The 24,590-nt window shown below is 36.0% G+C and overlaps 1 protein-coding gene and 1 pseudogene across 1 annotated transcript in view; one reads left to right on the plus strand and one right to left on the minus strand.

Annotated features, from left to right (window-relative positions):
- The window catches only part of TM9SF3 (transmembrane 9 superfamily member 3), a 64,075-nt gene that overhangs the window by 13,547 nt on the left and 25,938 nt on the right, over positions 1–24,590 (plus strand). Inside the window, exons 3-8 of the mRNA XM_090277915.1 lie at positions 8,921–9,043; positions 12,890–13,050; positions 14,754–14,831; positions 19,198–19,329; positions 20,569–20,735; positions 23,874–23,968. Of these exons, the coding sequence (XP_090134041.1) occupies positions 8,921–9,043; positions 12,890–13,050; positions 14,754–14,831; positions 19,198–19,329; positions 20,569–20,735; positions 23,874–23,968 (756 nt within the window). The remainder of the gene's footprint in view (positions 1–8,920; positions 9,044–12,889; positions 13,051–14,753; positions 14,832–19,197; positions 19,330–20,568; positions 20,736–23,873; positions 23,969–24,590) is intronic.
- On the minus strand, positions 1,015–1,404 carry LOC150009920 (cysteine-rich protein 1 pseudogene; annotated as a pseudogene).

Below are 24,590 nucleotides of genomic sequence, written 5' to 3' on the forward strand. Positions count from 1 at the left end.
TCTTTCAGAACTTACAGGACAGTGTTTTTTTTTTTTTTTTTTAATAAATTTATTAGAGAGCGAGAGAGAAGAAGAAGGAAACATCTATTTATTGTTTTACTTATTTATACATCCATTGGTTGATTCTTATATGTGTCCTGATCGGGATCTAACCCTCAACCTTGGTATATTGGGATGACGCTCTAAACAACTGAGCTACCTGGCCTGGGCCCAGGATAGTGTATTTAAATAAGTTAAAGACATATTAAAATTGCAAAAGATCCTCCTTACTTATTATGCAAGTATCTATTTTATGAGGTTCTTTGAGTGTGTTTTATTTTTCTCTGTGATGTTTGTCAGTTATTTTCAGCACACATATTTTTAATCTGGTGAGCAGAAGCTTCAATAATTGAATTTTTGCGGGATATTTGATTAGGTGTCTTGATTTTTGAATAGAGCGTAGATCTTGTAAGCAGGAGCTTTGAATTTTAATCCTATTTCTTTTACTGTATTGGTGTCAGTAAAGTTGTACTCCAGTTTTGACTTTATTGCCTACACCTGTAAAGTGAACAGTAACTGACTTCTGGTATTTTTAGCACTTTTGGGAGGATGGTGTGAAATGAGATATATTTTACAGATGATAATTTAAAGATAATGTTTAACTTTGATATGTTAAATTTTATTTTTGTTTTTAGAATATTTTTTGTTATTGTTGTTGAAAACAGGTATACATATTTGCATTCCCCCCATTATATTCCTTGGGGTTTAATTATAAAATTAATTTGTAAATTTAGACCACAGACACCTAGCCTATAACTTCATGAATTATTTTAACATCTCCTGAGGCTTGTGTTTTAATTTAATTAGGTGACTTAAGTATTTCAGCACAAATAAGGAGAAAACAGACTAGAATGGGTGATCTTTGAGAAACTCAATACTACATTTATTCACATACTTTCTCCTTTTTCATATTTGGCACACATTTCTAGTTTATTTTTTGTCTTCCCAGCGTCACGTTTATTGAGGGCATGGGGGGGGGGGGCTACAGGGGAGCCCCAGGTGTCTGGAGTTAAGGCTGGGTATCAGCCTGGAGGGCCACTGGTCCAGCGGCAGCCAGGGATGGGGTCTCCTCGATCTGGGTCTACTCAAAGGTGTGACTCTCAGCTCCACCTCGCCTAAAGCCTTTGGGCCCGAACATGGCAGTGTAGCAGGGATGGTTGCAGTAAGGCTTGCCTTCATGCTCGGCATGACTCTCTGAAGTCAGCGTCTTTCCACACTTCTCACACTTCAGACATGGCCGGTGCCAGTCCTTCCCCAGGGATGTCACCCGCTCGGCGAAGTACACCTCCTTGTCACACTTGGGGCACTTGCGCATGGCGGCGTCGGGCCGGGTACGGATGGCCTGGCGGGAACAGACAGCAGCGCTGGACTCTCTAGTTTATTATAGAGGAATCAGAGAGAGAATAGGAAAAAACCCTGAGTCCTACTTTGCTGTGATGACAGATTTCATCACTTTTTGATATCCTTATTCTTAATTACTAAGGAAGAGTACTCATTTAACTCTCTTAACCTTTTTTCTTTCATTAGTTCCTTGAGTATGAGATGGAAAGATTATTTAGATAGACAGGGACAGTTTTCATGGGCTGTCAGAATAGGACTTGTTTTCCTTTCAGACTAAGAAACTTTAGATGAAAAGAACAAGAATTGGCCAGGTGTTATTCCCTGAGATTGTTGGTTCCTTGGAGTCTTGTCAGCTGCACCTCCAGCATGGATATGCCGTAAGGGAGCTGCTAATTTAAGTGGTTCAGCTAAAGTAGTAAATGTTGGTTAGATTTCTCTTTCTACTGTGGCGCCTTGCTTGCCTCGCTTAAAGATAAATTTGATCATTCTTTGAAAAATGTTCTATAAATTTTCCTGATTATTTAAGGCTACATCTTAGAGATTGTGTCATCTGATTTCCTCTTAGGGAGGCCCAGAGATGAAATGATTTGTCCAAGGTACATCACAGCATATCAATGAAGTCATGGAAACATGAACCTTCTGTCCCTGTATGCACTGTAGAAATATTTATACTACTGTTAATCTTTTATCCTTCAAGTATTTGATTTTTAAAGGTTCTTCTAAAAGTATATTCAAATAAGGAAAAATTTTGGAAATATTGAGAAACTAGAAAAACACTATATATACACATACATAGTATGTGTACACACTTAAATGTGCATGCACACATATATACCCCCACTTTTTTTAACCTAGTAGGTTTTGTCAGGCTAAGTGGATTGGCATTATTTCATAGAACTACAGTCACTAAATAGACTATTTTAGGGACTTAATGATAGTCTTAAATGTAATTAGGATGCCTACATTAAAAAAATATATTAAAATATATATATATTTAAATATTTTATTTATTTGTTTTAGAGAGGTGAAAGGAGGGAGAAAGAGACGGAGAGAAACGTCAAGTGGTTGCCTCTCGCATGCCCCTAACTTGGAACCTGGCCTGCAACCCAGGCATGTGCCCTGATCAGGAATTGAACAGGCACAACTTTGTTTTTTCTTTCCTAATAGTCTTACATACTATCATTAGACAAAATGTGAAATTGCAGCCCCTTAGAGAAAATAAAAAAGTGGAGGGCAGACTTAAATTGGGTATCTTGGAACCAGGCCTGAATTCGTTACCTGTTTTTAGAGGGTACCTGTTGGAACCTTGCCATTGTGTGCCATTGCGCAGTGGAAAGAACGTATGCTTTCGTGTCAGAGACGGAGTGCACCTGAGCTCTGCCTCTGCCTGCCTATGTAATCGTGGACAAATTATTCAACTCTTTGATGTCCTTTTCCGCATCTGTGAAATGAGGGAAATAATATCCACTTGATAGAACCATCAGACTTACATGAGGTGATGTATATAGAACATTTATCAAAGTTCCTGACACATAGTTTACATTCAAAAAATGGTCTTTGATATGAATACGAATAGCACATAGTGTGGGTCTGTAGTTCCAGCTTGATTTTATATTAGCAATTATGGAATGTTAAAATAGTTTATTTAGGATAGAATTTGATGTATCCTTACGCTACTGCAATAGCTCGCTGGTTTAGTTAGTTCTGCTAGGGCAGGGGCAAAAGCATTTGTGTTCACTGTTGCATCCTTAGCCGTTAAGACATGGTAAGCTCTCAATAAATTGTCTAGTACCTAGGCAGTTTGTACCTACTTGTTTTTTATGATAATTGGTTCATTATGATCATTAGGGTCTCTGAAATATTAATTTGTACCAAAGGAGATCACTACCCACTTCCCTTTTCCCTCATTTGAGAATTCTTGTTGTGTAATAAATTGATGACTTATAGAGGATTCCTTCCTCCCATTTTTTAATTGATCCTCCCTTGAATTTTCTCTTTTGAGAATATCCCAGCTTAACAGAAGGCTGAAATTATTATACAAGTATTTCTTCTCTTTCCCTAGAGTGGAATGGTAGGTTGAGAGTACTGCCGATACAGAGAAATTCCAAGGGCTGCTTAGAGCCTTATGTGTTTCTAGTTTAGTGATTCTCAATTTTGACTGTTTTCATTCTCAGAATAAGTGTGTGAGGTGTTTTATCCCTATTTTTTAAGTGAGGAAGTTGAGGCCCAGAGCTGAATTAACATGTCCAAAGATTCTCAGAAGGGGAAAGTGGCAGAGTGAGGATTTGAACCCAGGCAACTCAGAACTGCAGTTTGAACTTTTGAACACAATGTGGTACTTCCCTCCAGCTATCTGCCTGGGTGGTAAGGACCTGGTTGCCAAGGGTGGGGAAAGGGTTTGGGAGGCGTGGCGTGGCAGGTCTTTTCATTCAGCCTGAAGATTTTTACTTAAGGTAATCCCCCCACCTTGTTTCAGTCCCTAGACTTCACTCTCCCTGATTCTGGAGCCACTCTGGTGAAGTTCTCTAGAAAGTGCCTCCGGTCTACTGCAGGCTATTACTCATTTAGCTGTGTGATGAGGGTGAAGGGGACAGGGGCGTCCAATCCCGCCGTAAACATTTTTTCATACAGTTCTCCTGTGTGTTCAGTCCTGCATCTGTCCTCTACCTTTTGACATCTGTGGTGCCTCCAAGTCCTGAATGCCCCTTGTGTTCTGTGACTCCAGTTTCCTCCCTTCTCTTATGGTTTCCTCTGCTTTATTAGTCATTTGCCATCTGTAGTTTGTTTTCCACTTTTTAAAAATTTGTTGAAATCTTTTCTCACTGTCTTCTCTTCTTTTTATTCCTTTATTGACATTTTAATGGAGTTTCAGGAGGGAAAAGACACATTTGTGATTAATCTGCCTTGTTTAATTGGAAGTCTGGAAACTTAAAGCAATATTTTGTCCTGTTGGTTTCAATCAAAGTATTTTAGCCACACCATATAATTTGAGTATTGTATTGAATCTTGAATCTAGGTATTTTGAATTTTCATATTAGCTATTCCTTAAACCTTGTGTTAACTGCAAATTTGTATAGCATGGGCTTTTTATAAGTTCTTACTCAAACCATACATAACATTTTTCTCTTCCAGATTGAGGTCAGTCTTTTTTGTTTGTTTGTTTGTTTTCAAAGGAATGTATGTGTATATATTTTTTATTATTTTAACAGTGATACAAGGATCTGTACAAAATGTAGAAATTACAGAAAATATAAAGAAGAAAATAAGTCACTTATATAATTACCATTAATATTTTTCATCCTTTTTTATTTACATTCATCCACATTAATTAAAAATCTTTAAAAATTGGGTATATACTTATTTCTTAAAAATTTAGCACTTAGGTAGTGTTTAATATGTGATCTAAGCACTTACTAACTCAAGTTCTATGTAAATTAGTTTCTACTCTTTTTTTCTCAACATCTTATGAGCTTGTCCTCATATTAATTACTCTTCTAAAAATGTGTTTTTATAGTATTCTGTAACTTGGGTATTGTAATTTCCCTTGTTTTCTGATTACAAGATATTCTTGATTTACTTCTGTCCTTCCTTGTTCTTGTTTCTTTTTTTCTTTTTTGCTGTTAGAAATAACAATCCTTTTGGCTGTCCTAGCACATAAGTATTTTAATGTATCTTTGAATCTTTTATTAGGATGAATTCTTAGAAGTGGAATTATTGAGTTAAAAGAGTATAAACATTTTTAAGGCAGTTGTTGATACATGTTACGGAATAGCCATCTAGAAAAAAAATGCACAGTTTATACTGCCATTCAGACCAGTCAGTTAATTAATACTCTTTCTATATGGTTGGTTAATTAACTGTGAATATACCAGCCTTTTCAGTTCCTCCCCACCTTTTTTTTTTTTTTTTTTTTTTTTAACCCTCACCTGAGGATATGTTCACTGAGTTTTTGAAAGAGAGAAAGGAAAACCTATGTGAGAGAGAAACATCAATCAGTTACCCTCAGTACATGCCCTGACCAGGGATCAAACCTACAACGTAGGTAGGTGCCCTGACTGGGAATTAAACTCGTAACCTGTTTGATGTACGGGACTATGCTCCAACCAACTGAGCCCCTGGCCAGGGCGCCTCCCCACCTTTTTAAAAATTTCATTTAGCAGTTTTTGAGTGCTTACTGCATTTCAGCACAATGGAAGGCTCTGTGTATACAAAGTTGAACCAGAAAGTCTGGATTCAGGGTTCCATGGGCGCTCTGAAGTTGTACTCATAGTTTTGTGTGACTTTGGGGGAGGCGGGGCGCAAGGAAGATGCTGCTTTCATTGGATTCTTGAAGAAATGTGTGCCCCAAGGAAACTTAACACTGTGAATTGTTGGTACTTTTAATTCTTAGTACCAACTACTTTTGGAAAGAAATAGTATAGATGCTATCTCTGTTTTTTAGGTTAAATGGCTTGTTTTTAATCACAAGCTAGTAAATAATGGATCCCAGACTAAAACTCAGGTTTCTGCCTATTTTCTATAAATTTGTCTGTAATGACTTCATGAGAACTTTGCTGAATTTGAGGTAGTCTTTGTGATTTTCCAATTTAGTAATAATATCAAGAGAGAAAGAAAACAAAGTAAGGCATGATATGTTCTTAGAGAACTCATAAATAAGTATCACATTCTTTTATCAATGTTTCACTATCAATTCAATGATTAGTCTGGAGTGTTGTTGGGAATTGACGACAGAGTTACTGGTATGTAGCTTCCATAATCTACCCTTGCTCCCTATTTGAAAAATTGGTATTAACATTTGACCTTTATAACTTTGGTTTCGTTTTTTTTCCCCATAAAAGTATTTACTTTGGTAAAATCTTAATTGCACCCTCTTCAAAATTCATAGATGTGCAGTCCATCTGAGAAGGTATAACTGTATTATAATGTTAAAGCACTGATTTATGACGATAGATGTTTCAGATTGTTTTCCAGTTATATAGAACGCTGGGTAATGATTTGGCAGACTCGGGCACATTACATCTCTATCTTTAAAGTGACTCCCTCCTGAGAGAAGTGCTATTTCCCTTGAGCAGCCAGCCTCTTCAGTTATTTCTGGTGTTTGTATTTGCCTACATGCCTGCAAGAAGAATTTCATTAAAATATGACTAACGAAAGCCCTTTTTATGGCCTGGCATCATGATAGGTTTTTCCTTTCACCACATTTCTGGGTTTTACGTCAGTGAGAGATACTCAAGACTTCTTTGTCAGTCGTTTTGAGGTCCTCTGCTCATTTTCTCTTTATATACGCAGACACCATTCCCCCATAGATGTCTGTATATCTGCATACTTTAACATATTTAGTGATTTCCTTTGCCAGATAAATAGAAAATCATGCTCTTAAAATTAGTTATTTTGTTTGTTTGTTTTAGTACCTGCTTTGTGAAGGCTGCTGAAAAACAGGCATAGCTGGGGGTAAAAAAGAAATAGTTACAGACATAGTTCTCAATGCCCTTGGTTGTTTGGAGGAGCAGAGATACTGGAGGAGGTGCTAAGTGCTGCAGGCCTAGTTGCCATAAGGAGGTATGGAGAGAAACCATGGGCTTCAGAGGAAGGGGCAGGCTGTGGGGTTTGAGAGGTGGGAGGGCTGGGGAGTCTGGGATTACTCTGTGGGTGGGTGGGGGGGCAGAGGAAGAATTTAAGATTGGACATTTGAGGTCGAGTTTACAGCATAAGCAAAAAGCCCAGAGGCCAAAAGAGCACAAGGGGTGTGAGTACTTGAGGCAGGTGAGTTTGGCTGGAGTATATAGGGAGAGGGGCTGATCGAAATTTGGGAAGAGTTGAATTTTAAGTTCAGGCTGTGTGGGAGGAATCTTTTAAAGGCTTTATAGGTAAATGTCATACTGTACATCTCAGGACCTCATATGTAAAACTACCTATTGTCATTGGTAATGGCAGTTATCAGTGAATGGCTGATTGTAACTGCAAGGAATTCTGTGGCTTTGCGGAGAGGTCGCCTGAGGTTTCCCACAGCCACTGTGGCCATATGTTGTAGCTCAGACCTGGGCCCTCCTTCGGTTTTCACTCCCGTTCCCGCTGTTGTCCGCTGCCCTCTGTGCATTTTCACAGTCTGTGCAAATCCCATTCGGGGTCCTCTGCTGCCAGTTCTCCTGGCTCCTGCTGTAGGAACCCTTCACAGCAATCCCTGTCCTAACCCTTGTTTCCTTCTCTGCTTGGCCTCAGTTTTTGCCATTATGAAAATCCAAAATTCCTTGCTGCCTTAAAGGGCCTGGGTAGAAAGAAAATCTGTGTGGGACCCATTGTTGTTGGAGACAAAGCAATTTTCTTCTCCCACTTTGAGAATGAGAGTATTTTCTTGTTTCTCTTTCATGGTACTTCAGTGTTTGCTGTCATCTTTTGTATTGTAGTCTTGGGGTACCCTCTCTGGGTTGAGCTGTAATTAGGTGGAGCTGTTCTCTTAAGGATTGGGGAGACATGTTGCTGGTGTCTGGAGTTATAATGCAGGTTGCTCTTTCTTATAGAAATAATAATATAGATGGCTACTAATCATGGTTCACCTGCAATTTATGTTTAAGAAGTTTTAATCGGCGTTTAAGAGATTTAACTGTGTTTCTTGTGGGAAATTGCATGTCAATTTCTGAATAACCAATGTTATAGGAAAACCTAACAAACAACTGTGCTTTTTTGTTGTTGAGATTTTCTTTTTTTTCCTAATTGCTTAAGTAATATACAAAACCAATTTAATCCTTTTGATGAACATCTAGGGTGTTTGAGGTTTTTTTCAGGTTTGTTTCGTTTAGAAACAAACGATCACAAGCACATTTTTGAGAGGTATGTTAGAGCCCATGTGAGCAGTATTATGGTAGCAGTGTTTTTTAAAGCACTGAGGAATGAAAGTGACTCATCTCCAGGGAACTTTCGGGTAATTTGTAAACAGTGCTGCTTGCTAAATAGAGGTTTGCCTTTTAATTTCGCTAATTATGAAGAATCACTGGAATTCCTCATAGGATTTGTGGCTTCTAGTGACTTATTTCTAAGAATGTTCAAATGAATATTTATCTCAGATCTTATAGCTAGACATTATTAGCTTTATTTAAGATCATATTCTTAGGTTTTTGTATATGTAAATGAAAATTTCCCTATGTATTTAAGCTTTTAAATTTTTGTTCTTTAAATCATTTTATTCATTTTAAAGTTACTTTGTAAATGTTCTTGTATAATTTTCCTTATGTAAGGAATTTCTTCACTTAGTAAGATAATCTCTGAAAATAAAAATGATTAAAAATATTTTATTGTAAAAAGTCTTTCTAAAAATATTAGCTGTTACAGTTGTCCCAATTTTCCCCTTTGCCCCACTAAAAGTCTTAAACATACATTCAAAAAAAGATAGAATTGTATACTGAACCCCTGTTATTTATCACCCATATTCAACTATTATGAATAGAAATTTTAACTTCGGAAATGTTGACTTTTTTCTTCTGTTATTTTTCCTACAACTGTTTTACAAACCAAGGTGTTAATTTGCAGTTTTTATTTTATGCAGATGATGTGATGCCAGCCACTTACTGTGAAATTGACTTAGATAAAGAAAGGAGAGATGCATTTGTGTACGCTATCAAAAATCACTACTGGTACCAGATGTATATAGATGACTTACCGATATGGGGTAAGTATTGTGTGTTGCATTTCAAGTTTGGGACTATTTGTGTAATAAACAAGATGTATGTAATGACTCTAGTGAGGTGATTTTACACTGAATCAGTAAATATGTTTTCATTACTTTCCATAGGATGATTTTAATACCAATTTTATGGTCCCTTGGTACTTGAAAGGTTTTGGATATTGCCAAACCTTACATGAAACTCCCTCAAAATATAACTTTTATGTAGTATAACTTTTCATACTTAAGAGATTAAAAGGTGCTTTGAACAATCTGAAATACTCCCCTTACCCCATTTTTCTCATATCTTATTTTGACTTGTATTATCAAATGCAATCAAGGGAACTAAATAGGACTTTGAAGTTTTATTCTGGTTTTCTCTCATGTGGAACTGTGGTAGTATGGGGTTTAGATATGATAGGTTCCTGAATGACCTTTTTGCTAGTTTCTGTTATTTTACAAAACTATTTATGTTTAAAATATTTTTTAATTTTTAGCTTTTTAGTTGATGTTTAATTTTTCTTCTGAATTTGTTTATCCCTTTTAATGGAGAAGAGCTATGGCATAGTTAATATAACCTTATGCATAATCCAGGCATTGTTTGTGTTAGACTTAAGTTATTTAAAGTGCAAAGCACAGCTAACTATCATGCCTGGCATGTGATCGAACATCACAGTTTTCTTAGTCGTTTTTCTGTTCGCCTCTTTTGGGGAAGTCGAGGATGGAAGGAGGTTGGACACCTGTTCTTAGGCAAAATTAATATTCTGATTCTTCAAATTGTTAGCAGATTAATATATTCATAAGCAGAAAACTGAAAGACTGAACATGTAAGATCAGAGTTTAGTGTGGTACTAAAATGAAATTTATAAGAAAGTTCATCTCAGGATATAATTGTATACATCATTGTTACTGTATTGCACATTAATTAGGTATGAATAGCAAGCATTTCATATAAATGACTGTAATTCGTACTACATTAACAGACATTTCTGTGATCAGCCCTGAGGGTAGGTGGAAGATGTGCTGAACATCTGCCGGTCATTTCTGAGCCTGTAGTTCAGGAAACCCATTAGTCTGGGTTTCTGTTTTTGGGGGGTTTTGTTGTCATCATTTTCATGAGAGAGCAGGCTCCTACTCCTGGTGTTTTCAGTTGCTTATGGGTTTCTTGTCTGGGACCTTGGGTTTCTTTTCAGCCATTTCTGTGGGCTTCCTTATAATATAGCAACTGTGCCTTCTTGTCTTAAATCTTTTTTAGCACTGAGATTATAGGGTCTGCCATATTGAGGGGAGAGTCTTTTGGGTGTCCTAGAATGTCTGAACCATAGAAATTTTTGTCAGAAAAAAAATATTTTTTCTTGGAGTAAAGATATGAGAATTTTTTATTTTCTATTTTTATTCATTTTTTTAAAGTATGCTTTTTAAATTTTTTAAGAAAAATTATTGATTTGAGAGAGAAAAGCCATTGCTTTGTTGTTTTGCTTATTTATGCTTTCATTGGTTGCTTCTTGAATGTGCCTTGATGGGGGATCGAACCTGCAACCTTGGCATAGCAGGACAATGCTCTGACCAACTGAGCTGCCTGGCCAGGGCTTGAGAGCCCCTTTGAGAATAGCTTCTTACTTGGTGTAATTGTCTCTCCACCCCCAGAATTTTCAGAGTAGGTAGGTGAATAAATCTTAATGAAATTAATAATTAGAAGGATTTCATTCTCTCTCTACAACCCCAAACAAAATGAAACTATATTCCTTGAATTTGTACCAATTAGAGGGAACAAGTTGAGTTAATAAACAAATAATCCTTAATAAGAAATAATCTTTTTTTTTCCTTTAATACTTTAATAAAATGCATTGATCATAGATGAAAGGCCTTAGGGATTAACATTTAGAGCATAAGGCTTTTGGGAAGTATACAGGCTTTTGTAGGAAACACGGGATAAATAGTTGATAGTATATGAGCACAAGAGATAGATCCTCCCTCAGCTACCACTTACTGCCGTCACACTGTTTGGGTCTTCCCCTCCCAACATCCCTAGTTGAGATCAAAGTGATTACTTTAAGCTGTTGTCTCATTACCATTTATCTTCAACACTTTTTTTCATATTTTAATTGAAGTATAATTGACTTAAAATATTATATTCATTTCAGGATCCAATATAGTGATTTGATATATTTATATAAATTATGCAGTGTTTACCATGATAAATGTAGTTATCTTCTGTCACCATGCAGAGTTATTACAGTATTACTGACTACATTTCTGTGCTATTTGTTTCTTTCCCATGACTTATATTTTATAACTGTTAAGTTTGTACCCCTTAATTTCCTTCCCCTATGTTGCCCATGTTCCCACCCCCTGTCCCTCTGGCAACTACCAGTTTGTTCTGTGTATCTATGAGTGTTTCTGTTTCATTTGTTCATTTGTTTTTTAGATTCCACATATGTAAAAATCTTTTTCTTTCTAACTTATTTCACTTAGCATAATACTCTCCAGGTTCATTTATATTGTTGCAGATGGCATCATTCTTTTATATGGCTGAGTAATATTCCATTGTATGTATGTACCACATCTTCTTTATCCATTCATCCATCAGTGGACACTTAGGATGTTTCCATATCTTGGTTATTATAAGTTATGCTGCACCGAACATAGGAGTGCACGTCTTTGAATTCGTGTTTTTGTTTTCTTTGAATAAATACCAGAAGTGGAATTGCTGGGTTTTGTGGTGGTTTTATTTTTAATTTTTTGAGGAACCTTCATGTTGTTTTTTTATGTGGTTGCACCAGGTTACATTCCCTCCAACAGTGTATGAGGGTTCCTTTTGTCTACATCTTCACCAACACTTACTATTTTCTGTTTTTCTGATAATAGTCATTCTGACAGGTGTGAAGTGGTATCTTGTGGTTTTGGTGTGTGCATTTCTCTGATGCTTAGTGACATTGAACATCTTTTCATGTGCCTGTTGGTCATCTGTATGTCTTTAGAAAAATGTCTGTTCAGGTCCTCTGCCCATTTTTAATTGGATTATTTGTTTTTTGAAATCTCGTTGTATGAGTTCTTTCATATACTTTAGATATTAACTCCTTATTTGATAAATCATTTGCATATATCTTCTCCAGGTTTTGTTGGTTTCCTTTGCTCTTCAAAAGCTTTTTAATTTTGTGTACTCCCATTTGTTTATTTTTGCTTTTGTTGCCCTTGCCTGAGGAGACATATCCAAAAAAAAAAAAAAAAAGATTTCAAAAAAGCTTACTGTCTGGTTTTCTTCTAGGATTTTTATGGTTTCAGGTCTCCTTTCATTTTAGGACTTCCCAGGGACAGGTCCAGCAATTGAAGTATAAAGAAGGAAACATTTTAAATTTTGGTACTCATATACACATATGTACAGCTTATTAGGAATGGGTAAATCATAGGCTATTAGACAAAGTACTGGACTGGGCCTCTGGAGACCTTAGTTTTAATTTTAGTTTGCCCAAAACTACATGGATAGATAACCTTGCCAGATGGTGATAGAGCACTTCCCTGAAATTTTGAATTATTAGGGAGTATACACAGATAAGGTGATAATTATTACAGTGAAGGTGATACTAAAGGTAAAGCATGAACTTCGAGGATCAAATTAATGATATTTTTGTTTGTTTGTTTTCTTTTGTTTTTTACCACGGAGTGACCATGGTTTGTGTTTGCCAAGTAGTTAACAAAGAGTAGAAGTCCACCCTACACTTTTGCCTTATTCTAACTGTACAGAATAATGGTAATGTTAATTTTTTATAAAAACATTTAATCACATTTGGTTCTAATATATTTTAGACATTAGATGAAATTACCTTGTATAAAGTGTTATTTCTTTTGTAGGTATTGTTGGTGAAGCAGATGAAAATGGAGAAGATTACTATCTTTGGACCTACAAAAAACTTGAAATAGGGTTTAATGGAAATCGAATTGTTGATGTTAATCTAACTAGTGAAGGAAAAGTGAAATTGGTTCCCAATACTAAAATCCAGATGTCATATTCTGTAAGTGTTAAAATAATTGTATACAGGGCGAAGTGTTTGTGACCTAATATCAAAAATTAATTGTGTTTTACAACTTTAGTAAATGAAAATATAGTTGGAAATGGGATGGCAAGTAATATTATTAAAACTGTATTTCCTCAATGAATGTAAGTAAGCCTTCTAAAAGCAGGGAGATTTGCTTCAAGTCTGTAGTATTAGATACACGTTATGCATTTGTAGGACCTTCCATTTGATACAGTAAAGTGTGCAGTGCACTGTTATAATGGGGCAGCTAGTTAACGTAGCCATGTATTTTCATGGTTATGTTTTTTTGTTTGTTTCTAAAGAAACACTACCCAATGAGTTTCTATTAAAATAGGATTTACAATATTTAAAAGCCTCTTTTAAAGTTTACCATAGAAACTGCCTCTGCCTCTTCTTATTTTGGAGTAACTCCTGAATTCACAGTCACTTTTTGATGCAAGGAGCTTTTGTTTCATTGGTAAATATGAACATTTCAACTGACTAGTTTTAAGAATGTTGGTGGGGCTATGGGACCAGGATTGGTTGGTTGTCAGGCAAGAAATGCCAAAACACTAGGTTGTGTTCTGCATAAGACAGAATGATAGAGCCAGTAGACATAGAGGTGGCTCATATTTCCAACCCAGGCAAGCTGGGCCTGATGCTTACTCCCATTGGGTGTCACTGTTTGCTATCACTGACACTGTCTCCTAGGCATCATCCTGATGTGGCAGAGTGGTCTCTCTGGGAGACAGGAGACCATGCTTATTTCTGACACCACCCTTGATAAGTTTTACAATTAGAATCACTTGAGGAGCTTTTAAAAACTGCCAGTCCCTATTGGACTCCAGCCCCATAGCTTCTGATATGATAGTCTGGGTTAAAGACCAGGTGGTGATATTCTTTTTAATAGTTTATTTTTTATTGTATTTTTTTCCATTACCTTTTATCCCCTTTATGCCCTCTTCTACCTTCACTCCCTCCCCTACCCCAAACATGATTACATTTTTAGATTACAGTGTTCCTTGTTCTCTTTCTTTTTTACTGTTGCAGATAGAGATGATATTGTATTGAAAAGTAGTGGATGGGTATAGTTTACCATATTTTGCTTTATCAGTTAGAGTAAGAGACTCCTGCAGAGTAAGAGCTTGTCAGAGTCCTTTGCAACTGTCAAGTTAATTCTGTCCTATTAAGATTAAAAATAGTGGAAAGAAGAGAAATCCAATGTAGGTAGCATCTCTCTTTGCCTGTTTTCTTTTTTCCCCAATTGCTAATAGACAGTTTTGAAAGTTTTTCAAGCTTTGTGCATACATACCTAGTGCAAATAATATTTGCACAACTAAACTAATGAAGAAACTTGATAATTGTAATAAAACTACTGCAATCTAAATATAAAGGCATACAGATTCTTATTTTAATTTGTCTAATTTAGTTCTTATCACATTTATCATGTATATAAGTCAGCAATAGTTAATAATTCTTTAAAACTGAAATGATCCCTCTAAGTTGTAAGTTTTGTTATTACACAGAGAGGAAAGTTGGTTAGTTTATCATATGTGTTTCAACTTCTGAAATTGGTAGCAATTTTCCACCATTTCTCTAGTTCCTTATTCTAAGTATATAAATGTTTTCAGATTTTGATCAGAATTTTGTTATTAATATGTTTACTGGCCTTGATTTTCAAATGAAAACTTTTTTTTCAGGTAAAATGGAAAAAGTCAGATGTAAAATTTGAAGATCGATTTGACAAATATCTTGATCCATCCTTTTTTCAACACAGGGTAGGTAAATTGTATGTTATAAGATATTCGATATGTGCTCCAATCAGTTTAACAAACATTAATGTGCATCTGCCATATGTAGGGTGTTGTGTTAGGGCTGTGGATTTCAAAGATTTAAGTCATGACCTCAGTATCATAAGGGTGATAGGAGGTTTGGAGGGGAAGGTCAGAGTACAGTTTAGGACACGTTACTTTTGCAGTACCTGTAAGACATCCAAATAGTGTTGCTGACTAGTTAGTTGGATATATCGACCTGGAGTTCAGGAGAGAGAGCTGAGCTAGAGATACGAATGTTGCAGCCATTGGCATGCAGATGGTATTTAAAGCTGTGAGACTGGATGCAGTTTCCATGGAAGAGTATAGCAATAAAAGAGGACCAAGGACTGAGCCCTGGGGGCAGTAATAATAAAAGTTTGGGGAAAACAGGGGGAAGAGATACCAGCTAAGGGCTCTGAGAAGATACCAGTAAAGTAGAGGGAAAAGATTGTATGTAAGTCAAGAGAAGAAAGTATGTAATGAAGGATAGAGAGATCAGTCCTGCATTGTTGCTGATGGGTCAAGTAAGATGAGTTTTCAGAGTGACTGTTGAATTCATGTGGAGTCACTGGTGAACTTGACAAAGTGCTTTGGTGTGGTGGTGGGGCAAAATCTGAACAGAGCCAGCGTAAGAGAATGGGAGGGGAGGAATTGGAGACGGCAAGTTTGGCTGCTAAAGCGAGCAAAGAAATGGCACAATAGCTAGTGGCAAAAACAGAGTCAGGAGAATTTTTTTTTTTTTTTTTTTTAGAGGTAAGAAAAGTGTATTTATATATTACATGGGTTTCAGTAGAGAGTGCAAAATGGACAGTGCAGGAGAGCTGGGGCAGAATTACAGATTTTCCTGAAGTGGGCAAGAGGGGATGGGATCTATTGCATAAGTGCAGGGATTATTTCTAATGCAATGACTACAAGTACAGGTTTAGGAGCTGTAGCTGAATACAGTGCGTCTCTGCCACTTGCTATAACCTTGGTCAAATTACTCAGTTCTTTAGCTTCTGTCTCCTTAGTAGTGAAGCAAGGATTCTAATACCTTGCAGAGTTGCTGTGAAATTCCATTTGATAGTGTATGTAAAGCACCTCGGTCAGTGTTGGACACATAGCAGGTGTTCAGTACGAGGCAGAACTGGTGTTCTCCAGTGCCCTAAAATTCATGACACGCCTGAGGTGCCGCTTAGGGTTAGCAACACTAGGGGGATGCTGGACTGGGCAGTTTGTAGGGTTATCAACCCCTCTGTGACACCTGATTTCTTTATTATTTTTAAGAAATATTTTCCTTGGTATACTAATTTTAAAAAATCATACAATACTTCATAATTTTTTGAATAAAGAGATATTATAAAATGTCAGGTTATTAGTAGTACATTATAATAGGTATTGGTATAAAGTTCATATCTTTAATTAGAAAAGAACAGAATTTTATTAGAAATTTTAACATTATAGTAAAATATTATTAAATAGTAACTATATAAAACAATTTTTCTCTTCAACTATTTGATAAATTGGAAGCAGATATGAGTCATATATAATTTCTTTTCTCTTGTCCTTTTTTGTGTCATTAATTTCCTACGGTAGGAACAAAATCAAATCTTGGGAAAAACCTGTAATTATAGACTACTTTTATAAATTTTGAATGATACTTGAGTGATAAACTTAAATTTGTATAACTTTTAAAGTATTTCAAAATATTATGCATTTACTATTTTCTTTATAATATCAGTAGGTATTCAATAAATTTTTGAACAAAGAAAGAAATGATCTTATAAAGCAGAAGCAATTGGCTGTCTCCTCTGTTTTTCAGGGAGAGCCATAGAGTTTGTCACTTGCCTGAATCCTCAGGGTGGGTAACAGCCAGGACTATCCTTCACTCTAGTACACAACTCAGCATGTTACCCCAAGTTAAAACCTATCCCTAATTGTCCAAGATATCCTTCATGTTAAAAATTCTATTTATGCACTTACAGAAGTTGAGAGCAGGATTATATGTAAGAATAACTGAAAAAGTCAATGTGAGGTTTTTATGGGAGGGTTTTGAGTTGGGTTTTTAATGGTAGATAGAATTGGCAAAGGTGGAAAGAAGTAGGTCCCATGTGAGAAAGAATTATGAGAAGGACACATAGGTGGAAATGAATATGCTGTACTTGTGGGTCACTGAGGAAGAACAGGCTTGAATGAAATATAGAATGCAATGGAAAGAAAGGATGGCTAGATAAAGCGAGATGGCCATATTACAAAGGATATAGAATATTAGAGAAAACAGTTTAGATTTGATATGTGAGAAAATAGGGAATGTTACTGTAACATAACATTTCCTATTACATTTTAGAGTAACATGAACATGGTGTTTTAGAAAGATTTGCTGGGTAATGCTTTATAGGCCTGATTGAAAGGTAGGGGAGAGATGAAAAATAAAGGCTAGCTAGGAAGCCTTTAGAATTATCAGTGTGAGGTGATGGCAGGGGAATGGAGAAGAAGGGATAATATAAGAGCCATTTCAAGGGAAAATAAAAGCCTAATAATAATTACCAAGCAAGAATTAGGAAAGGAAAGAACCAGAGATAATTTCAAATTTTCAAAGCCAAATCTTAGTACCATTAGCAGAAGTTAAAAATCAGAAGCGAGTTGTTATATGTGAGGCAGAAGATTAATGGTTTACTTTAGGGCAATGTGGAATTCCAGAAAGACATTCAAGTGGCAGTGATCATGGTTAGCAAAAGTCTGACACATGGTTGAGAAAGAAGGCTAGAGGTTTGGGGCGGAGTCGGGGTAGGTGGCCGAGGGTGTTACCATCATCATTGGAACACCAGTTAAAAGTTTTGAGGACAGAGGAATTCTCCGCAGAGTACCAGGACCCAAGCTTTTGGACAGGTTCACAAAGGGTGGGAGGAGCAGAGAGCGAAGATGAAAGAGGAGAAGCAGCTGTCAGTGAAGTAGGATGGCATAGTGTCAGCAGAGGTCAAGCTCAACAGGGAGAGCAGAGAGAGTGAGGGCAGCTAATTGACCTCTGAAGCGGCTTAGAAGTTCCTTGCTGGCCTTTGAGAGAAGTTTTGAGGGGCAAGGTCGAGGTGGTATTAATGTTTAGGAGTAAGGGAGGGAAGCAGAACCTATAGTCTCCACACTTGAAAAATGTTGGCATTGAAAGGAGGGAGGTAAGAAGATTGAAAGAGTGCGTGGACGAAAGATCACTTTAAAAAATAAATAAATTCTATTTTTAGTGTTTTATTATGTGTCAGGCACTATGCTATATGCTTTACATTCATTATCTTGCTTAAACCATTTAACAACCCCAGGGAGTAGGTACTGTTTAGGTAGGGACCTTGGAGGTTGCTGATGCTGGAGAAGGGTGTAAGTTTAAGGGTGTAAAATGAGGGGGAAGACACCGTTAGGAGTGGGAGAAATTAGAAGTTAGTAAGAGGATTGATTTAAGAGGAAAAACAACTTTTAGGAGATGGACAGGAGAAATAAAAGGCTAAAAGGGTAAATACAGAAAAATAAGTGAACTTGGGTCCTTGAAGAGAGAAGAGAAATTTTTAATCTATTCTAAGGAACTTTTGGGAATTAAAATATAAAGGAATTGCTGGACACTGTTGCAGACTTAGCTGAAGCCAGGCACACTCAGTTGTGAGATGCGCTCAGATACAGTAGTACTTGTGATTATACAAACCAGAATCTGGACATAATTTTGTGATGTGTGTGAGTGAAATCAAAGTCCAGAGTCTTGGGAACGTTATGAAACTATGGGTTACCTCAGTGTCCTCTGTACCATGGATGGCTAGTTTGGAAAGGGGTGAATAATGATGGCAATAGAGTGGAGAGGACAAACTGGAAGTGAAGCAGATCATTCAGGAAGGCGGCTCACATCCAGCACGTGGCAGCCAACCAGGATGGTTTAGTGTAAGGGGGTTTTCTGGTTGTTGCTCAGTTAGAGGGAAGATAACTAACACTTTATTGTTTATTGCTCTGTGCCAAACACAGTGCTGTACTTTTATGTATGTTATTAAACCGTACAAATCACAAGATAGTATTATTTCCTTTATTTTTTGATGTAGGAAAATTGGGGTCATAAAGCTAGGAATTTGCAGAGCCTGGGCTACCCATGTCTGTTTGACTTTAAAGTACCATGTTCCCTCTAAGCTTACTGTAAAGAAAGCCAATCCCTTTGGATAGTGAATACTTATCCCCAGTATGTCTGAAGTTTGGGTTTTTATGTGGAAGTTTCAGAAATTTTCTTTTTTTTTCTTTTGCATTAACATCCTGTGGTTATCATAGAACCTGTGAATTTTGTGACTGATATTTTATGTAGATAATATTTTGTTTTCTGTTATTTTAGATTCATTGGTTTTCAATTTTCAACTCCTTCATGATGGTTATCTTTTTGGTGGGCTTAGTTTCCATGATTTTAATGAGAACACTAAGAAAAGATTATGCCCGGTACAGTAAAGAAGAAGAAATGGATGACATGGTGAGCAGACATTTTTATATTGTATTTATACAACAATTTAAGTCAGTATTATTTTGAATGGTGGAATATAGGTCCACCATCTTGAATTTTCAGGTTTTAAAATGGTGCAAAATTCTTGGAGAGGTCTCTAATCAAATCTTAATATTTTTTTCAGGAAAACATGAATATTTATCCCAAGTAGGATAAACAGTATAAATAACCTGTTGTTAGTTCAGTCCAAGTTTTGCCACAAAATAAGGATATGTCAAACTTACGAAACAAACTTTTCAGTTTTCAGAGCTTTTGATGACAAAATTTCAGCTGGAGGGTTGTAGACCTGTGTTGGCACGGAGTGGGCAGAGGATTAACTTAAATTTAGTCTAATAGATTGGGGAGGGATGCTTGTTTTTTAAATTCTTTTACAAAATTATAGAACAATATTGTGGAGAAGAGTATTCTGTAGAATGTTAATGGCTCTTCTATGTAGATATACTTCGTCATTAAATAAGTTGGGAAACAGTTACACATTTAAATTTTAATATGCTAATGTGCACTGTGAAGTATCAGAGGGTAGATAAAATATTTGGTGCTTCTTAAACATATCTGACCAGGATCTCCCCCCAAAAAATACATTATCCTGAGGAACTGATAATTCTTTAAAAACACTATTTTAGGTACTTGCTTACTCAGAGTAAAAAGGAAAAACTGAATCCTTTAAAAAAAAAACACATTTATTTAAAAATACTGTTGTTTAACTGTCCAATATTTTCTCCTATTTTCCTAGGTTCCAGGCTCTAAAGAACATTTCTGTATTGTTAGGGCATCTAGTACTGGGTTTGATACTCTTTTTTTCTTCTCCACCTGGCCCGTGGTCATATGTGAGCCACAGTCTTGATGTATTTAAATGACAAGAATAGTGTCTGAAAGTAATGTTAAGAGTGTCAGTTTGCTATTCTCCCGATTTGACCATTTTTTGTTGTTTTTTTTTTTTTTTTTGGCTTGTAGACCATTTTCTTTTTTCATTCTTTGAGGTTTTCTGAGCACAACTGGGAGCCATCTTCCTGGGCCTCAGTGAAAGTTATGAAGGCAGTGATTATTTTAAATTTGAAATTTCTTGTCTCGACATTTTGAACCCCTTTGAATAGTTATAAGTTTGGAGAGAGGAAACTTAAAATTGTAATTATAATTTTTCACCTATTTTCTATACTTCAATTTTATTCTGAATGATTTTTTCTTCTTGCTACAAATTTACATATATAGGATAGAGACCTAGGAGATGAATACGGATGGAAGCAGGTGCATGGAGATGTGTTTAGACCATCAAGTCACCCACTGATATTTTCCTCTCTTATTGGCTCTGGATGTCAGATATTTGCTGTGTCTCTCATTGTTATTATCGTTGCAATGATAGAAGACTTATATACAGAGTAAGTGCTTGGTACTTTATTATGTGTTCGCTGTTTTTGAATCATTTAAATCATTTGAACCTTTTAATTCATTCATAATGAAATATTTGCTTATTTCAATTCTTAAAATTTAAATGGCATAAATGTTGTTGTGGCAGACAAATTAAATAATGAACAATAATCTTCAAGCATATTTTTCTGTTTCATGCTAAAACTTACTAGCCTTACTGAACATTTCGGTTGGTTATAACGGTTATGTCCCAATAGAGGTATGAGCAGAGTTACTTATACTCCAGAGCTGTTTGACAAATTAATAGGCATTTTTTTGAAAGTTGAAGATTTAATTAGATCTTCATAAGAAGCACAAGGCTTTCACGGTTTCTGAATTAGTTCTTCACATTTGCCTCCAAAACTGGGAGACCATAGAACAGAAGAAAGCATTGTAAATAATAGTAAAAAGAGTGTTGGAGAAGGCACATGAGGTTAGGAAAATAATTGGATAATTTCTTATCCTATCTTTATGTGGTTTCTGGCACATTTTTCCTTTGTGAACAAAACCAGTTTCAAGAAATTCTTGATTTATAAGAAAAAGTACATTTACAAAGATCTCAGGTCTCTATTGAGTGGTCCTGTAACATTTTGCTTAGAGAGCCATGACCTCAATGAAGCAGACATATTCTGAGCCAGGGTGACGGAGGTTATAATTCAGGCACTTCGGATGCTGCCTCATGAAGTCCTCAATCAGAATGACGCTCACCTCTGGTTATACCTGTGTTTCAGTTCATAATGCATTCTTTCTTATATGTGCCTGGCATATGGTGGACAAATTATAAATTGTTCTCCAAAGAAGGACTCTTTAGTTGTATGTTAATTACTTAACTAAATTGCCATTTTTTCCCATTAGACAATAAGCTCTTTGAGAGCAGTGACTGGGTTTTAATTTATCTTTGAAATCTTAAAGTAACTACTTAAAGAACTTTGTATGTGGAAAGTACTCAATCAATGCTTATTGAAGTAAAGCAAATGTGTATTAATCAACAAAGCCATTCCTCTGTGGTAGTGGTTCTTGTATTTCTTTAATGTAACCTTTGCAGTTTATTTACCTTATAAGCTGTAAAAATAATTGACCAAAACCTAAACTTTAGTGTTCTCATTAGTTTATATTTTAAAATATAATAAATTTCCAATGAACTAAATCCCAAATACAAGAAAAGCACTTCAAATTAACAAAGAAGTCATGCTTTACATTAAATATTGGATTAGATTCATCATTACCAAATTAACACTATGCAGTCACAATCTTATGAGCTACTAGTGGGTGACCTCTCCTAGAAAGAAAGTTTTTGCTTTGTTTCTTCTCAAATGTTAGTGTTACTATTTTGGCGATTCATTTTATTTTAAAACAGCAGCTCTTCTGCTTATAGAGAAATCAGAAACTGTTCCTAATAGATGGTATTAGCAGAAAAGACATGCATCATTATTTTTTTGTTATTACTGTTGATCGTTGTTCTTTGTTGTGCTTATTTGATGTGAACATACTTAGTCACTTACATGGTAAGTACTAAAGCTATGAGTATTATGCTGTCAAAGTAACTGACATTGTTGAGGCTCCATGTTAGGTGCTTTATGCAAATAAGCTCATTTAATCTTCACATCAGCCCTGTGAAGAGAGTATTATTTTTATTCTGTAGATGAGAAAAGTAAATATCATAAAGGTTAAATAATTTGAGATTACACAGCTATTTGTTATTTATTTATGTACATTTTTTATTTTATTTTTTGATTTAATCTTCATAATATATTTTCCCAATAATATTTAGTCCCCCTACACAGCTGTTTGAAAGGGGTGTTAGTAAGCTGGGATTGAGTAGGTATTCTTACTCCACAATTTGTCTCTTAATTTGCTATGCTATGGAAGTGAAAATAGAGATACAGTAATAAAAATACAAAGTCGTGAGAACATGAAAAACTTGCACACAAAATTTGTAAGAATTACTCCAGAGTAGCATTGATTCTAAAGGATTAAATGCAAATTATGTAACGTGAAAATTATTTTCCCTCAGTGATGACCATAGCAATCAGAGAAGAAAATTAGGCAGAAGATCAGCATTAGTGTGAAGCTGATTAATGTGGTAGTAACTCTTGAGAAGGCATAATATTTAAGAAGGCGTGGGTAAGTCTGGTAAAATTCCACCACTGCCACTCTTCTGAAAGTGTCTGTGGAGTGGTGAGGTGGCAGGTGGAGGTAAAGCACCTCCTCAGATCTTCCTCCTTTCAGTCTTGGAGAGATGAACAAGGAGGACAGTGTCCTACCTCAGCAGATTTTCAGTGTGAGTGAAAATGGTCTATTTTGGGTAGGAAATGCCCATAGAACGTTTATGAATGAAGAGGCTGAGGGTATGTCTGATTTTTTTAAAGCTGTGACTGATTGTGACTGATACACTTCCATTTAGTGGAAACTAAATTCCTGGTAGTTGTTTTGGACTCTCATGAGCAGCCTTTCTGAACCCTCTGCTAATATGAAGACTTCTGGCTGGTGTTAGACTGGTCTTAGACTAAAGCAGCCTTTCAGTTTCCAGCATTGTTAGACCTACGGCAGCCTCATACAGCCCAGTTACAAATAGGAAATGGGTTGGAATTGTTAATGGTAGTCTGGAAGGGATAAGGGAACACTTGCATTGTTTAATTGGGTTCTTGAAAAAACTAATTTGGTTTTTAAACCGACTCTTAGACCCATGATCTTTTAAACATGGGAATGACACGTTTGTACTTACTGCTACATTTATATTTAGCTATATCTTGATGGAAATTAAATATTGCACTGCTTTAACTATTACACATCCACTTTTAAGAAATTGAGTATAGGTGATTGGGCAGAGGAGTGCTATGTATTCCAAGTCTACGTGATGTCTTTGTATTCTCCATAGGTGGACAGTGGAATATAATAATAATTATTATCCAGAAGGTGGTTAATTTATAAAAATTGTATATCCTCTCAGTGCACACATTAGGGTGATGTTCTTGTAAATTCTCTTTAAAAGAATTTTTTTTCCTGTTAAATTTATCTTTGAAGTTAAACTAATCTTAATGTGGTAAGCTATATATGTTCTTTAAATTGTTGGTTTTAATTTATCTTACATGTCTTTCTGCCTTTTTTAGGAGAGGATCAATGCTCAGTACGGCCATATTTGTCTATGCTGCTACATCTCCAGTGAATGGTTACTTTGGAGGAAGTCTGTATGCTAGACAAGGAGGTAACTTATGACTGATTCCTTTTATTTTTAATGAGAGATGCTAATATTTTGTGGTGAGGTATTTGGAATTTAAAATGGGTGGTATAGGCATTGTAAAATTTTGTGCCATCTCATGTCATGCAATCACCACCCAATCTATTACGTGTTCTATCTTGCTTTTATGGATCCCTTGCATTTTATTTCCTAAAATTATGAACAATTAATAATTATCTCCATTGTCCACTGTGCAGTTAGGCGTAAGGCACACGAAGGAGAGAATATATTTAAATTGTTGATATTATTTTGCTTTGAGCTACCTTGCTCCCTACATGTGCTCCATGGGAGACCTCCTCAGAGAGTGTATAGCTTTATAGTTGAATGTAAAGGCATGTTTATGGTTTATGGATAAAGTGTCTGAACAGTGGAAGGAGAATAGGAAAGAGAGCACTTTATTTCTGTTGACTCTTAAGTATTTATCAAAGGACCCTGCAGAAAGACATCTGTTATTCTGTGTCACATTTGTTTGCTAAGAGCACTTCATCTTAAATACTCCCTTGCTTCTTGCTTTTGGGACCTGGAATAGTGGGGGAGACGTGGATGATACCAGCACACTTGTTTCTTGCTGTTTCGTCTCCTGATGGTA

The sequence above is a fragment of the Furipterus horrens genome, unplaced genomic scaffold (genome assembly GCF_987537825.1).
Source record: "Furipterus horrens unplaced genomic scaffold, mFurHor1.1.pri manual_scaffold_5, whole genome shotgun sequence".
NCBI lineage: Eukaryota > Metazoa > Chordata > Mammalia > Chiroptera > Furipteridae > Furipterus > Furipterus horrens.